At 39.6% G+C, this 14,953-nt stretch overlaps 1 protein-coding gene across 1 annotated transcript in view; it reads left to right on the top strand.

Annotated features, from left to right (window-relative positions):
• The first annotated feature begins 913 nt into the window (after positions 1 to 913).
• The window catches only part of dnah3 (dynein axonemal heavy chain 3), a 30,917-nt gene continuing 16,877 nt past the window's right edge, over positions 914 to 14,953 (top strand). The window contains exons 1-24 of the mRNA XM_023345358.1: positions 914 to 931; positions 1,545 to 1,646; positions 1,728 to 1,939; positions 2,036 to 2,201; positions 2,294 to 2,489; positions 2,984 to 3,179; positions 3,526 to 3,651; positions 4,903 to 5,089; positions 5,271 to 5,450; positions 5,561 to 5,691; positions 5,773 to 5,878; positions 10,247 to 10,425; positions 10,499 to 10,683; positions 10,886 to 11,009; positions 12,313 to 12,466; positions 12,595 to 12,739; positions 12,883 to 13,094; positions 13,242 to 13,333; positions 13,418 to 13,532; positions 13,733 to 13,849; positions 14,040 to 14,219; positions 14,295 to 14,431; positions 14,524 to 14,725; positions 14,809 to 14,901. Coding sequence (XP_023201126.1) covers positions 914 to 931; positions 1,545 to 1,646; positions 1,728 to 1,939; positions 2,036 to 2,201; positions 2,294 to 2,489; positions 2,984 to 3,179; positions 3,526 to 3,651; positions 4,903 to 5,089; positions 5,271 to 5,450; positions 5,561 to 5,691; positions 5,773 to 5,878; positions 10,247 to 10,425; positions 10,499 to 10,683; positions 10,886 to 11,009; positions 12,313 to 12,466; positions 12,595 to 12,739; positions 12,883 to 13,094; positions 13,242 to 13,333; positions 13,418 to 13,532; positions 13,733 to 13,849; positions 14,040 to 14,219; positions 14,295 to 14,431; positions 14,524 to 14,725; positions 14,809 to 14,901 — 3,555 coding nt within the window. The remainder of the gene's footprint in view (positions 932 to 1,544; positions 1,647 to 1,727; positions 1,940 to 2,035; positions 2,202 to 2,293; positions 2,490 to 2,983; positions 3,180 to 3,525; positions 3,652 to 4,902; positions 5,090 to 5,270; positions 5,451 to 5,560; positions 5,692 to 5,772; positions 5,879 to 10,246; positions 10,426 to 10,498; positions 10,684 to 10,885; positions 11,010 to 12,312; positions 12,467 to 12,594; positions 12,740 to 12,882; positions 13,095 to 13,241; positions 13,334 to 13,417; positions 13,533 to 13,732; positions 13,850 to 14,039; positions 14,220 to 14,294; positions 14,432 to 14,523; positions 14,726 to 14,808; positions 14,902 to 14,953) is intronic.

The raw sequence follows: 14,953 nt of genomic DNA on the forward strand, positions 1-14,953 counted from the left end.
TATAACTTTTAAGTTGCACATTTGTAATTAATTTTTATTTAATATTCTTCTTTAATTATTTAGTAAAAGCCTTTTTTTTGTTTTTAAATAGCAGTTTTTACGTTTTACCTGCTTTTTCTTTTAGCGGGAAAAACATTAAAACACTTTTTTTTTTAATTCAAAAATGGTTTGGAATATGCATGAGCTAATTTATGAATCCGTAATCAGTGCTTCAGACTAATTAGACATTTTAAAAAATAATAGTCATAAATAAATGAAATATAAATAAAATTATTTATGAAATATCATTTTCGCTTCAAGTTTCTAATGAACGCCTATCTAAATTTTGCTTAATCTCAACATCTCGGTTGCAAACAACATTATTCTTGAAACCGGAAAAGACAGTGGCATTGCTTAGGTTTTTATTTTTACATGCATTTATAAAGTAACCCCAAATAGCAAATATTTGAAATTATTCCTTTTTTTTTTTATTTAGAACGTATAATTTGATAAACAAGCCATGCTAATCTTCAGCAAGCGCTTGCACTGTTTTTAGCCTATCGTCCTTTTATGGAAGAAAAAAAAAAAACGGTAATTGATGTTGCCACGGAGACGACAGTGCTTGAAACCAACGAGTGTTTCTGTTTACAGCAACCTGGTGGTACTATCCGGGTTAAAGTTTTCAGCAGAGAAAATATATCAGCACATTGATATAGCTTCATGTTTAGCAGGTGAGTGCAGTCATGTATTGTTAAGTACAGCTTTATTCTACACCGCTTGTTGTAAGTAACAAAACATACCAGCAGCACACGGAAGAAAGTGCACAGGTGTTTGGTAATAAATTTAGATTAGTAAAAAAGTCCGACGTGATGTGGGATTTTGTTCTAACATGTCCGTCTTCTTTCCCCTTTAGGTTTGTGGAAGCTGAACAATAATGGAGCGACTTCAGCAGGTAAGGTTTTGACTCTCTTTATGACGAGTTGTCCAGCTTTTTCCACATTTTAATTCACTCCCAGTCCGAATTTTGGAAAAATAATAAAGACAACAATTTTTGCTGACATGGTTATCTAAAGTTTATGTATGTAAACCGTAACTGCTGCAGAAAAATAACATGCCTTGCAAAAGTTGCATTCATAACTCTTGAACCCTTTCACATTTTGTGACTTCGTAATTTCAAACTTATTGCATTTTTGGATTACGTTATGCAATACACCAAAGGATACATGTTTTTTTTTTTTAAATTAAACTGTAAATATAGTATGTGAGAAAGTGAAAGGGAGTTAAGTACAGGTGCACACCATACTTATTGGATTTTTATTTTTAAAAGATCTTGTAAACTTTGTTTTCTGATCACTTCATAATTATGTGTTCATCTATCATTTACGATCTCAAAAAAGGCATTCAGTGTTATTGTTTTAATGTAATAACATGTGAAAAGGTTCAAGGGATGTGAATACTTCTCCAAGACACTTTATTTAAATTCTACAGTTGTTTGTAATTCACATTTGGAGACTATGGATAACACGAACATACAAATGTTGCTCTTCCTTTCCTGATCCCCACAGATGGAAGATGACTCCCTCTATAATTTGGGTCAGGCTATCGGCCACCCTTTCCCTCCTCCCCTGCCTGAAAAGTGTGCTGCCGATCCATCAGACCTATATCAAGTAAGACTGTCAAACTCCATTTTACTTGTTAGCAAGTTCAGTTTTTATGTTCATTGAACTCCTGTCATTTTACTCTATCAGGTGGTACAAAGACATAGTCACTACCCACCCATCATTCAGACCAATACATGCTGTGTGGCTGTTCCGTTTAAAGAACAACGGCACCACCGCACTCCCTGCGAGTCTATCGGAAACAACTACAGCCCCAAGGCGCAGGACTTGAAGATAGACAACCTCAGCAGGCAACATCCATCATGCAAGTCCTTGGCAACGGCAACTGGATCAAAGAGAGCGTAATAGTACACTCCGCACACGTTGCAAAAGAAGTTTCACGCGTGCCGCATTCTTTAACTTGAAGAACTTCATGCGTTTGATTGTGATTTTCACAGGAGGCCACCGCGCAGCCCACCTACCCCCCCTCAGCCAAAATCCAAGAGAAGAAAGTCATTAATATACAGAAGCCCGCCAATGAGTCCTACTGAGCAGCTTGTCATCATGTACAAGCAGGAGGAAACTCAGAATGCTCAGAATGAATACAGTGAAAGTGACCTGGAAGTAAGAAGCAGTGAATTAAGTCACAGACCTCTAGAGATCATTCTCCTGTATTTGATTTGAATTCATTGGCAATCTTAACTTTTCTCACACAGAGGTATACATACTACGTCAAAAGAGGTGTCCCCTTTTACATGTTGGCCCCCTACCCAAAGCAATCGATGGTCAACATTAAGAATATGCTGCCTCCTGAGCCAGAGGAGGGTGTGAAAAAACCCATCCGAACCCTGAGGAAAAACTTGACAGAGGAGGTCGAAGACGGTTATTACTTCAACCTCAGGAAGAGCATAGGTAAAACTGTTCGTGTTTACAGTGTATACAGTGCTGATAAAATGCTAGATTTTTGTACCGTAGAAAGTGGGAACACTGATAAATTCATCCAAAATGTTGTGTACCATGACACAAATCCTGTGCACATAACAAAGTAATATTTTATAAGGGGAAAAACAATATGTATGTGCATTCTAATATGGCAGTATGTTTTTTTTTTTCTTCACAAACTGGTTTGTGAAGCTGTTCATAATTTCGTTCAGACTGACAATGCCTGTCCATCTCTAGAAAAAAATATTATGTCCATGACGCTACCACCACCAGATGTTACTGTTGTCATCGTGTTGGTTTTAAGTATCGCTCAGTATAATGTTTGTGCCAAACTTAACTTTTGGAATTGCGGCCTAATGGTCATGTTTGGCTTTATTAGTCCATTTTCCGACAAGGTTGACAGTAATAAATTACGAAACACCTTCCAAGATCATTGTAATAAATGCTTTGATTTTTTTCATCAGTGGATTACATTCTAATGGACCCATCTGAGGGCCAGCGACTGACAATAAACAACATTCCAAAGCCTTTTCCCAGGAGGGTGATTCGTCCTCCGGTTCCCTGGGCTGTTAGCTACAGGGACGCCAAATTGTGGCAAATGCAACATCTTTTTAATGTGTGTCCTTTTATGGGCCTCTTACAGCAAATCTGGATAGAACGGTAAGGCAAGCTGTTCATTTATTGGCTTGTGCAGTTCATGATTTTTTAAAGCATTAAAAATACGTATTTAGTAAGTGTAATGCTTACTTCGACTTGCAGCTGTAACTTGTATAAGTGGCATGTGAATCATAATAAATGACCTGAATGTAATTACAAACTGGGCATTTATCATATCATTTATCATTTATTGTGAACATTTCTTATGATAAGAAACTTGATTCATTGTTATCTTGATAAATTTCAATGATGTGAAAAAACAAACAAAAATAACTCTTTATCTGTAATGCAATTTTTACTATTTTCTTCACTGTTCCACTGTTGATGCATTTCATATTTCTTACTTAAGCTATTCATCCTTGAGATTTGTGAAAATGGCAGACCTGTTCTCCACCACCTTCCCTCTTTCGCCAGCTGAGTTTGTTGTCTTTATCCAGAAACAGTGCGAAGCCACCAGACGGGAACTGGATGAAGGGTGAGTACTTCCTGTCGGATAAGCTGTCTTCCTCTCGCACTACTGGCTGATGCCCAGAGTTAATCGGCATAGTTGGATTTCACATCTGCTAGTTTCTGCCGGGGAATCCAACTGAACATGAAGCCTGATGTTCCCATCTTTTCCACTTTGTCAGACACATGTCAGACTGGTTTTCACTGAATTGCTTAAACTGTTTTATTTCTAAGTTATTAGTGTGTTTAATATATTTTTTTGTAGAAACTGTGGATACCTGCCTGTGCAGCTGCACTGTAAGACAGTTACTTCCAGAAAATCGGCAAGAATGTTGCTTAACCACTATCAAACTTTTATTTTTAGGGCTTTGAAAGAAATAGGAACAAATTATGTGTCTTTGGAACATGTATGCTTCCAATAAAATACCAGCAAATAGACTGCATCGCAAAAACATTAATAGCCCTGCAATATCTCCACCATTTTGCAACCTCTAATCTATTTTATGTATGGGAAACGAGCATGAATTAGCGCATAATTAAAAAATCTTACTCTGTTCTGGCTCTGTTCTATATGATTTCAAATTTGTCTGCATATTTATACACAGATACAGAGATGATTAATCCTTTAAAATGTGGCTTCTAAAGGTTTTTGATAAGATTGATAATGATAATTTATTTCACAGACATTTCACCAACAAAACATAATAATAAAGTAAAACGTTCATATTTCTAAGTGTAAATACAATACTTAATTACCAAATATACATACTCAAATGTATGTAAATACATCACTTGTTCAGTGACTGTGAGTCTGAAAAGGAGTATTATGAAGTAACAAGTAGGTTGTTTGATGTAGGTTAGCTTTTCATTGCCTAAGAATTAAAAAATAATTTCTGTGAAATTAAGAAAGGAGAAAACTAAAGTTTGAATAAAACTTAAGGCCAGTTTAAGAAAATATTAAAGTATTTTGGTTATTTGATGCAAAATATTAAGAAAGTGAAGTCGCAGACAAACTTTCTTCATAAATAATATTTATCACCTCCGTTTTCTTTTATCATAAGTACGTATTCCTTCAACAAACACAACCATAAATGAACACTGTTCAGATTTGGATTATTGATGTTGATGGCAGATTATGTTGTAGTGAAAATAAATCTCTTTAGAAATATTCCCTGATAAATTAAATAAAGTTATGTTTCTGGACACTAAAATATGTTCTGATAACTGAGATCAAGATAGTTCTATTTAGACTTTAACAGAAATGTCTTCTTTCTTTAAGGTGGCTGCCTTATTGTGTATCACTTTTTGTTATGCATGAGAGCATGTGGGTGGACCTTTTACCTGAGAGTGAGCCAGTCCTTGTTGCCGAGTTCTTCCACTGCGTGGCTGCACTCATGTCACTGCAACTTCGAAGCCTGGTCATAGACTCCTTACAGGATCTGCTACAATTTTTCTTGAGACACAAGGTGTGGACTTTTTGAATTTTCTTTTTTTTTTTTGGAACTTGATGCTTGAAATTTCAAAAATAAAGTTTGCACACATACTGCTTTCTTTTAGGATTGTTAGTTAACATGAGCGTTTTCAGAGCTATTATTCCTGTAGAGCGTTTCCTGTTTTATTTTTTTTTCTTCTTTTTTTTTTTCCCAGGAGGGGAATGACTTCAGTGGAGATTTTGATGTGCTGATATTTGTTCATTCTCAAATTTTGCTGGTTAAACTACAAGTGGAAAATTCTGAGATTGAGTTTTCTCCCAGCTTCCAGGAATGTTGGGACGTCATTCGGCGAGCCTTTATGCAAATAATCAAAAGTGCACAGGATCTATTAACAGTAAAAACTTTCAATTGATTTGTACATGTCCCTACTGTTTTTGCGTTTTTCAACTTCTCTGTGAGATTTTATAAAATACATTAATACTATGTATTGTGTTTTTTGACCAGCTGGAATGTAAGCTGTTTGCTGATATTGACAGCCAGTATCTACGCACTGTCCGACCTAATGAGTCATTGGTCAAAGACATACTTGCCCAAGTCAAAGCAGCTTTCGAGAAGAACACAGTTGGTCCACAAAGGTAATGACACATGACCAGATTTTAAATTTCGCTTGGTATGAAGAGTATGGCAGTTGTTAACATTTTTATTTTATTCTTTAGGTATCTGGATTTATATGAAAAATACAGGAATCTCCTTGACAATACATCAGATGAGAAAATTTCTGAATTTCTCACAAAGACACACTCTTTACAAGATTCTGCCAATGTAATTCAGTCTGAAACCTGCATTATTTCCCGCTTCCTTTCTTGTTCTTTTTTTATAATTCTCTATGATGTGGAAAAATATTTGTCATTTTACTCATTTTTTTCTATTACATGCTACAGATAAGAAAATGATAACTTCAGCAAACACAAAATTAGCTTTTACATATTGTTTTCACTTAAGTGTTAGAAGCAATAAAACCTAACATAGCTATAATTGAAAACAAACAAAACGTCACTGTAGAATTTACAGTAACTTATTGGCAGCAGGATTGCCAGCCAGTTACTGTAATTTTTATGGTAAAGAAATTACAGTAACTCTACAGTAACCTTACTGTAATTCTATTACAGTTTTATTGTGATTTTATTGCAGTTTTACTGTAATTTTTATTACTGTCTTACTGTAATTTGATTAGTGTTACTTTAATTTCTTTAAAATAGCACAGTAATTATATAACATGGTTACTGTGATTTCATCACATTTTTATCATAATAAAATTACAGTAATCCTGTAGTAATATATATATAGTATAGTATAGTATAGTAATATTTTCAAACACAAAACTGCAATTCAATGTTTTTTAAAAAGTACTTACCAGGTGAAAGTCATTGTTGGCCCCGCCCTGTAGCCTGTGAACGTTCGCCTCCAGCTGGTAAAAATCCCACAATGCAACTGTACATTAAAAATCTACAGTACAGCTGTAAATTTCCGCATGTGAACCAGCGGTCCAATCACATCCCATATACTTTCCATACGCATTTCAGATCACAGTAAAGAGCTGTATTTTCAAAACTCAAAACCCAGCCACCTCACAGTACTTTCATGCTGTAGTTTTACACCCATTTGTTACAGAGTGTGTGTGTGTATATAAATAAATAAATTCCCTTCTCACCCACCGCGGGTGGTTCTTATCCTCTGAGCTCGGGTCCTCTACCAGAGGCCTGGGAGCTTGAGGGTTCTGCGCAGTATCTTGGCTGTGCCAAGGACTGCACATTTCTGGACTGAGATGTCTGATGTTGTTCCTGGGATCTGTTGTAGCCATTGGTCCAGTTTGGGGGTGACTGCCCCGAGGGCCCCGATGACCACAGGCACCACTGTGGTCTTCACCTTCCAGGCCCTCTCCAGTTCCTCCCTGAGGCCCTGGTATTTCTCTAGTTTCTCGTGCTCCTTTTTCCTGATGTTGCAGTCGCTTGGTATTGCTACATCTATCACAACGGCTTTCCTCTGTTGTTTATCCACTACGACAATGTCTGGTTGGTTTGCCATTACCATTTTGTCTGTCTGGATCTGGAAGTCCCACAGGATCTTAGCTCTGGCGTTCTCCGTCACCTTTGGGGGTGTTTCCCACTTTGATCTCGGGGTTTCCAGTCCATATTCTGCACAGATGTTTCTGTACACTATGCCTGCAACTTGGTTATGTCGTTCCATGTACGCTTTCCCTGCCAGTATCTTGCACCCTGCTGTTATGTGCTGGACTGTCTCAGGGGCCTCCTTGCACAACCTACACCTTGGGTCTTGTCTGGTGTGGTATATCTGGGCCTCTATTGCTCTGGTGTTTAGGGCCTGTTCCTGGGCGGCCAGGATGAGGGCCTCTGTGCTGTCCTTGAGTCCAGCTTTTTCCAGCCATTGGTAGGATTTACTGATATCAGCCACTTGGGTTATTTGCTGGTGGTACATCCCATGTAGGGGCTTGTCCTGCCATGATGGTATCTCTGGCACCTCAACCTCCGTTCCCTGTTGTCTGAGATATTCACTGAGCACATTGTCTGTTGAGGCTTTGTCCCTGATGTATTTATGGATCTTAGTTGTTTCGTCCTGGACTGTGGTTCTCACACTCACTAGTCCTCTGCCTCCTTCCTTGCGGCTCGTGTACAGTCTCAGGGTGCTGGATTTGGGATGGAATCCTCCATGCATTGTTAGTAGTTTTCTAGTCTTAATATCAGTGGCTTTTATCTCCTCCTTTGGCCAGCTAATTATTCCAGCAGGGTATCTGATTACTGGCAGGGCATAGCTGTTTATTGCGCGGATTTTGTTCTTGCCATTGAGCTGGCTTCTCAGGACTTGCCTTATTCGTTGGAGGTATTTAGCTGTGGCTCCTTTCCTTGTGACCTCATCGAGGTTGCCATTTGCTTGTGGTATACCTAGGTACTTGTAACTGTCCTCTATGTCTGCTATTGTTCCTTCTGGGAGTGAGACCCCTTCTGTGCGGATGACCTTCCCCCTCTTTGTGATCAGCCGACCACACTTCTCTAGTCCGAATGACATCCCAATGTCCGTGCTGTAGATCCTGGTGGTGTGGATCAGTGAGTCGATGTCTCGCTCACTCTTGGCATACAGCTTGATGTCATCCATATAGAGAAGGTGGCTGATGTTGGCCCCATTTTTGAGTCGGTATCCGTAGCCAGTCTTGTTGATAATTTGGCTGAGGGGGTTCAGGCCTATGCAGAACAGTAGCGGGGACAGAGCATCTCCTTGGTATATGCCACATCTGATGGACACTTGTGCAAGTGGTTTGCAGTTGGCTTCAAGGGTGGTTTTCCACAGCTTCATCGAGTTTGCAGTGAAGGCTCTCAGAGTCCTGTTGATGTTATACATCTCTAAGCATTCAATGATCCAAGTATGCGGCATTGAGTCATAGGCTTTCTTGTAATCAATCCAAGCCATGCACAGGTTGGCGTGTCGGGTTTTGCAGTCTCGGGCAACTGTGTGGTCTACGAGGAGTTGGTGTTTGGCTCCTCTGCTATTTACACCGATACCTTTCTGTGCCGTGCTCATGTGTTTATCCATGTGTTTGCTTATCTTGGCCGCTATGATGCCTGACATGAGCTTCCATGTTGTGGAGAGGCAGGTTATTGGTCGGTAGTTGGGTGGGACTGGACCCTTTGATGGATCCTTCTGGATTAGGATTGTCCGCCCTTCAGTTAACCATTCAGGGTGAGTCCCACTTTGTAGCAGCTGGTTCATTTGGTCTGCCAGTCGCTCATGGAGGGCAGTGAGTTTCTTTAGCCAGTAGGCATGGATCATGTCAGGCCCTGGTGCTGTCCAGTTTTTCATACCTGAGACTCTTTCTTGGACATCTGTCACAGTGATGGTTACCAAGGCTTGCTCAGGGAGGTTATTATGGTCCTCTCGTAGAGAGATCAACCACTGTGCATTGCTGTTGTGGGACGCCTCCCTTTCCCATATGCCTTTCCAGTATTGTTCAGTCTCCAGCCTTGGTGGGTCTACTCTGTTGTTATTACCCTGCCATTGAGAGTACACCTTAGCTGGTTGAGTGGAGAAGAGCCGGTTAATCCTTCTGGATTCATTCTCCCTTGTGTATCTCTTTAGGCGGCTGGCCAAGGCTTGGAGCCTCTGTTTGGCAGTTTCGAGTGCTTCAGGTATGGGCATCTGCCTGTACTTTCTGGGTACTGGTCTTTTCATTGTACCCTTGTGGAGCTCTGACAGTTGGCTCACTTCCCTCCTTGATACCTTGATTTTTTTTCTCTAACCGTCTTTTCCATGGTGGGTATTGGGTCTCATGGCGGCTCTTATAGCCAAGTGTCTCAAGGATCACTGATGCTGAGTTGTAGATCAGCTCATTGGTTTCTGTTATGGTGTTGGTAGGGATTGTTCTCAATGCTGCATTCACATTCTCAATGATCTCTGATGGTACTTCACTCAGCCGTTGTAATTGGCGCCGAGGAGGTCTGGTTGTCATAGCTGGCTGGATAGCTCAATAGCTGGCTGGATAGCTCAATAGCTGGCTGGATAGCTCAATAGATAAGGCATCGGTATATCACCCGAGAGGGCAGGGTTCGAATCCAGTCTGGGTCCTTAGGCAAGACCCTTCAAGCTACTGCCTACCTCATACCATGAGAGACACAAAAATGCATAACATGCCGGCTCAGACGTCGCCCGGCCAAACAAGGTCTGCGTCAGGTGTTGGGGAACCAGAGCACCTTGATGACAAATGGGCTACTGGAACAAGACGGAAATGGGCGAGAGATGAAAATGTGGATCTGTTGGAATGCTACTACTCAAGTAACCCTAATCAGAGAGGTTACATGCAAAGACTGGTGAAGGAATGGTTACTTCGACATCCCCAGTCAACACTAAGCGCTAAACAACTAGTAGCTCAGTGTTCCAACATCCGCAAACGGCAACTGCTATCACAACTTGAGATTGACGAAATACAACACAATATATATATATATATATACTGTATATATATATATATATTGTACTGTATGTGTGTGTGTGTGTAATCAAATGGATTTAAGTCAATTTATATTTAATGAAGTTATCTTTGTCTTATTGGAGGTTTGTTTGATCTGAAACATGACATTGTTAGTTTTTTACAAGACTAACTCCTGTTGCATGAATCCTCAGAAAATTGACAGCATCATGCATATATGGATGGATATAGCTTCACTCCGCATCGCAGTGCCACTGTCCATGTTCTGCCTGAATGCCAGGGACCTGAATGATTACCTGTGTGACTGCGCAAACAAACTGATTGCCAGGATTGTCACGTTTGAAATGGATGAGAACCGGAGGCTCAACATAGAGTAGGAACAAAAATTGAGAGCTGAAATTTAAGGTATTTGAAAAACAACCTTTGAGCTTTTTCTCTTTTCTTAGCATCTGCAAAAAGTATGAGGAGATTACAAACATTGCTAAAACTAGCCCTAAGAATACAGAGGAGTTAGTGACCCTCATCCAGTACGTCCAGACTAGCCAGGATTACACCATTCACAAAATAATAGAGGAGATTGAAGATGCATGTGACCGTCTCAGCTTCCTCATGGACTATGCTACTCAGTCAGGTATATGGTATTATAAAATTAATGAAATAGCATATAACATACCTAAATGTGAATTGTTTTTTGGATATTAACTGTTCTTTGTATTTTCTTTGTTGCCAAGATAATACTTGACTAAATTCTTAACAAATGTATTGCAAAATGAAACAATTTTTGTTTGTACATTTTTGTCATTGTTTCTTTTCTTTGGTCTCTCCTACACTAGCTTTTGACTTGAATCTGAACACCTGTGTGTTCTGCTGGCCCCGTCGGATTGTGTCAAAACTAGAAAATAGCAGATTACATCTGCAAATCCTGAGAGAACAGGCAGAAGAACATCTCCAAGAGAGGTTAGTCCAACCATTCATCCTTTGCAAAAACTGTTGTTCTTTTTAATTTTTAATGTCTTTGTTGGTTCTAGTGGCCTGTATTAGACAGTTGTGAGACAGGAAACTGAAAAAGGAGGAAGACGTCGACAACTAAGGCCTCCATACATGTGTCCTGCTTTTCCCCTGCGCTGCCTCCACGACCAGCAATTGTAGCTTTTGAGTTAAAAATACCTGCTGCATAAAAATCTTTGTTTAGGGGCGTGCTGTGGTGGCGTAGGGGATAGCGCGACCCACGTTTGGAGGCCTTGAGCCCTAGACGTGGCTGTCGCGGGTTCAATTCCCAGACCCGGCGACATTTGCCGCATGTCTTCCCCCCTCTCCATCCCCCTTTCCTGTCAGCCTACTTTCATATAAGGGACACTAGAGCCCACATAAAGACCCCCTGGAGGGATTAAAAAACATATATTGTAAAAATCTTTGTTTTCATTCATGTTTTGGCAAAAATATTTCTTCTTTTAAGTTTTGGAGTAACAAAAAAAAGTGATCAAACGTACAATGGACAAAATACAAATTCCCAGATACAATGACGTCAATTGAATTTTTTTGATAATAATGAAAAATTTAAAAAAAATGGTGAAGTTTTAGGGCATTCTTGTAAAGTTCCTTGAAGTAACAAATACAGCATGGACTAATATTGAGAGAGTCGCACAGCACTATCCTGTCAGGTAGTTGGTACTGTGTTTATAGATATAAAGACCTCATCTTAATTCCTCAGAAATTTACTTTTTGCATTTGTTCAAGTTCAAGTTTATTTGTATGGTACATTTCAGCAACAAGTGTTTTCCATCATAAAAGCATCATACAGTCACCGATTATAAAAACTAGCTATGAAAACTGCAATTTGTCCAACGCTGTCATCAAAATCATCAATACGCACCCAATATATTGATTAATGTTAGGTTTACTACTAATCAAAGGCAACTCTTTGTTCTAAAAAAACAATCTTTGTCTGGTCTTACTGTAAAACTTTTCCATAGAAGATATTTAGCTTGTCCAAGTGGACAGCAAAAAAAATTTAGTCATATTTGAAGGTTTGTATTTTGGAGATTATTTCTGTAGCTTCAGAAAAAACAAGCACAAAGTTTGTTTTTTTTTCTTCTTTTTTTTTTTCCAAAGAATCCATTTACAAAATCCATAAAAGTTGTTTATTCTATGATCATTAATAATCGTGACATTTAGATTGATGACAAGTTTGTGTACATATTTCATTGTCCCTGTATGTACAATGCTTAAAATGTGCATCATCTCTGTCTGGATGTCTCAGAGTCTTTGAATTTGATACGAGGCTGCAGGAGTTGAACAAGGGGATCCTGGCTTTTAGGAAAAAGGAGATGATGAACATGGAAGAAATGCAGCAGAATGTGGCTACTCTCGCTCAGATCACAGCCAACCTGGAGGCAGCTGTCACTGACCTGGAGGTGAGACAGTGCACTCCTCCCATGCAAAGAAAACTATAGTAATGGTTGTGATTTGGAAAGCATTGTAATGAAGTCTAGCTAAAAAATAAAAACAGGGATAATTTTCTTGTTGGTGTTATTTTAAATAGGACATCAATAAGGAGCAGTCTTTGCTTGAGAGGGACCAGAGTGAATTTCCATTGCTCCAAATACTTATAGCAGATAAACAACCTTACGAACTGCTATGGAACACAGCCTTCAGCTTCGAGAGCAAGTCAGAAATGTGGCTGCATGGTAGGCAACTTACACAAAGCAAATGACACCCATGATTTTTTTTTTCTCCACAGCGAGCATAGTCTTAAGTGCTCTCATTGTCTCTCAAGTGACTAAAACATTTTTCTCATATAGTTGTTCATCTGTTCTGATTTTAACTATAGGTCCTTTCCAGGGCTTGGACGCCGAGAAAATCTCTGATGATCTTGACATCATGTGGAGGACAATGCATAAGCTGATAAAGGCATTTTCTAGTTTTCATGGGCCTTCTTCTGTTGCCAATACCTTCAAAAACAGGATAGACCGCTTCAAGCAGCACGTGCCTGTCATGATGACCATCTGTAACCCCGGTCTTAAGAGTCGCCACTGGGAGAAGGTTGGTGCCTTAAACCTTATTAGCTTCATCAGGCAAGCTGACTCGGTCGGCATTGTAGTTTCAGTGTCGGGATCTGGGAGTGTCTTGCATTGAAATGATCAGCAAAGTTGATGGGAGTGATTCACGACTCCTTGTGTCTGACTGTAGATTAGCAGCATATTGGGCTTCGAAGTCAATCCTGAGGAGAACAACACACTGTTGAGCATGCTGGACCTCGGGCTTTCCCAATTTTCCAAAGAGTATGAACATTGCACTTCAAATGACTTATGAGTTTGGCAAACGGTCTGTTGACTTTTTTCTTTAATCTTTTTAACTTCAATAAGCTTGGAGGAGATAGGAGCAACAGCCAGTAAAGAGTACTCTCTGGAGAAATCAATGGACAAGATGAAAAATGAATGGGCTAACCTGCATTTCTCATTCTCTGCGTACAGAGATTCTGTAAGAGAGCCTAAAATACACAGATATGGCTTGACCTGACATGTTTAATCTTTTTCTGTGTTGTGTATTATGCAGCAGTTAAAGCAAAATACATGTATTTTGTGAATGATTGGATCTGAAGTGTTTGTGAACAGTATTACAATCATGTTCTATGAAATTACTTTTTTCATTTACTCAGACAGTTTTATATCTCATTGTAGGATACTAAAATTGTGTCAGCTGTAGATGATATCCAAGTCCTCCTTGATGACCACATCATTAAGACACAAACCATGCGAGGCTCACCATTTATTAAGCCAATAGAAGCTGAATGTAAGGTAAGATATGGGAACAGCATAATTACAGGTAATCAGTTTTGTGAAACTGTATCCTTGCCGATATCAGATGTTGTGCTTCAGGTGGTATACAGGTCTGTGAATCAAGATATTGACCAATTGCTACTTTAAGGGTGTATGGATTTGTTTCTTTTTAATTACCCTTTGCTCACAGATACTTCCTTTGTTATAGGCATGGGAGGACAAGCTACTAAGTATGCAGGACATTCTGGATGCCATGTTGAAATGTCAGATCACGTGGCTCTATCTGGAACCCATCTTCAGCTCGGAGGACATCATCGCCCAAATGCCCGAGGAAGGCCGCAAATTTGCTATTGTGGACAGATACTGGAAGGACATACTTGCTGAAGCTGTAAGAGATTTGCAAAGCAGTGCCCATGATTTCTAACTTGCCCCAGTAATCTTGTGCTCACTTGCATCTGATCAGATTAAAGATACACATGTGCTAGTGGCAACAGGCCAGCCCAACATGCTGGGGCGACTGCAGCAGTCCAATGACTATCTGGAGGATATTCAGAAAGGCCTCAATGCTTACTTGGAAATGAAGAGGCTGTTTTTCCCAAGGTTTTGCTTCCCAACTGTTGCTTCTTTCTCTGTTTCACAGCTACCACCTTAAGGAAGAAATGTCCATAGTGTCACTCTCTGTGTTGTTTCAGATTCTTCTTTCTCTCAAACGATGAGCTGCTAGAAATTCTGTCACAAACCAAAGATCCTTTGCGTGTACAACCCCACTTGAAGAAGTGCTTTGAGGGCATAGCAAAACTAGAGTTTACTAAGGAACTGGTGATTACTGGCATGATCAGCTCTGAGAAGGAAACCGTGCCCTTCACAAACAATATTTATCCAGCCCACGCAAAGGTTTTGAACTTTTCTTTATGTTTCTCACAGAAAACAATATGGTGGATTCATTCATGTTGGGCTGTGTTGCTGTTACTCTTTAGGGTATGGTGGAGAAGTGGCTGCTGGAGGTGGAGAGTCTTATGCTAAAGAGCATTCGACATGTCATCTATCAAGGAATGATTCAGTATGCAGAGGTATCTGTAAATATTACATTATCCTGCATGTTTAATTCAAGTTGTGTTGTGT

This window comes from Xiphophorus maculatus, chromosome 13, assembly GCF_002775205.1.
Source record: "Xiphophorus maculatus strain JP 163 A chromosome 13, X_maculatus-5.0-male, whole genome shotgun sequence".
Classification (NCBI taxonomy): domain Eukaryota; kingdom Metazoa; phylum Chordata; class Actinopteri; order Cyprinodontiformes; family Poeciliidae; genus Xiphophorus; species Xiphophorus maculatus.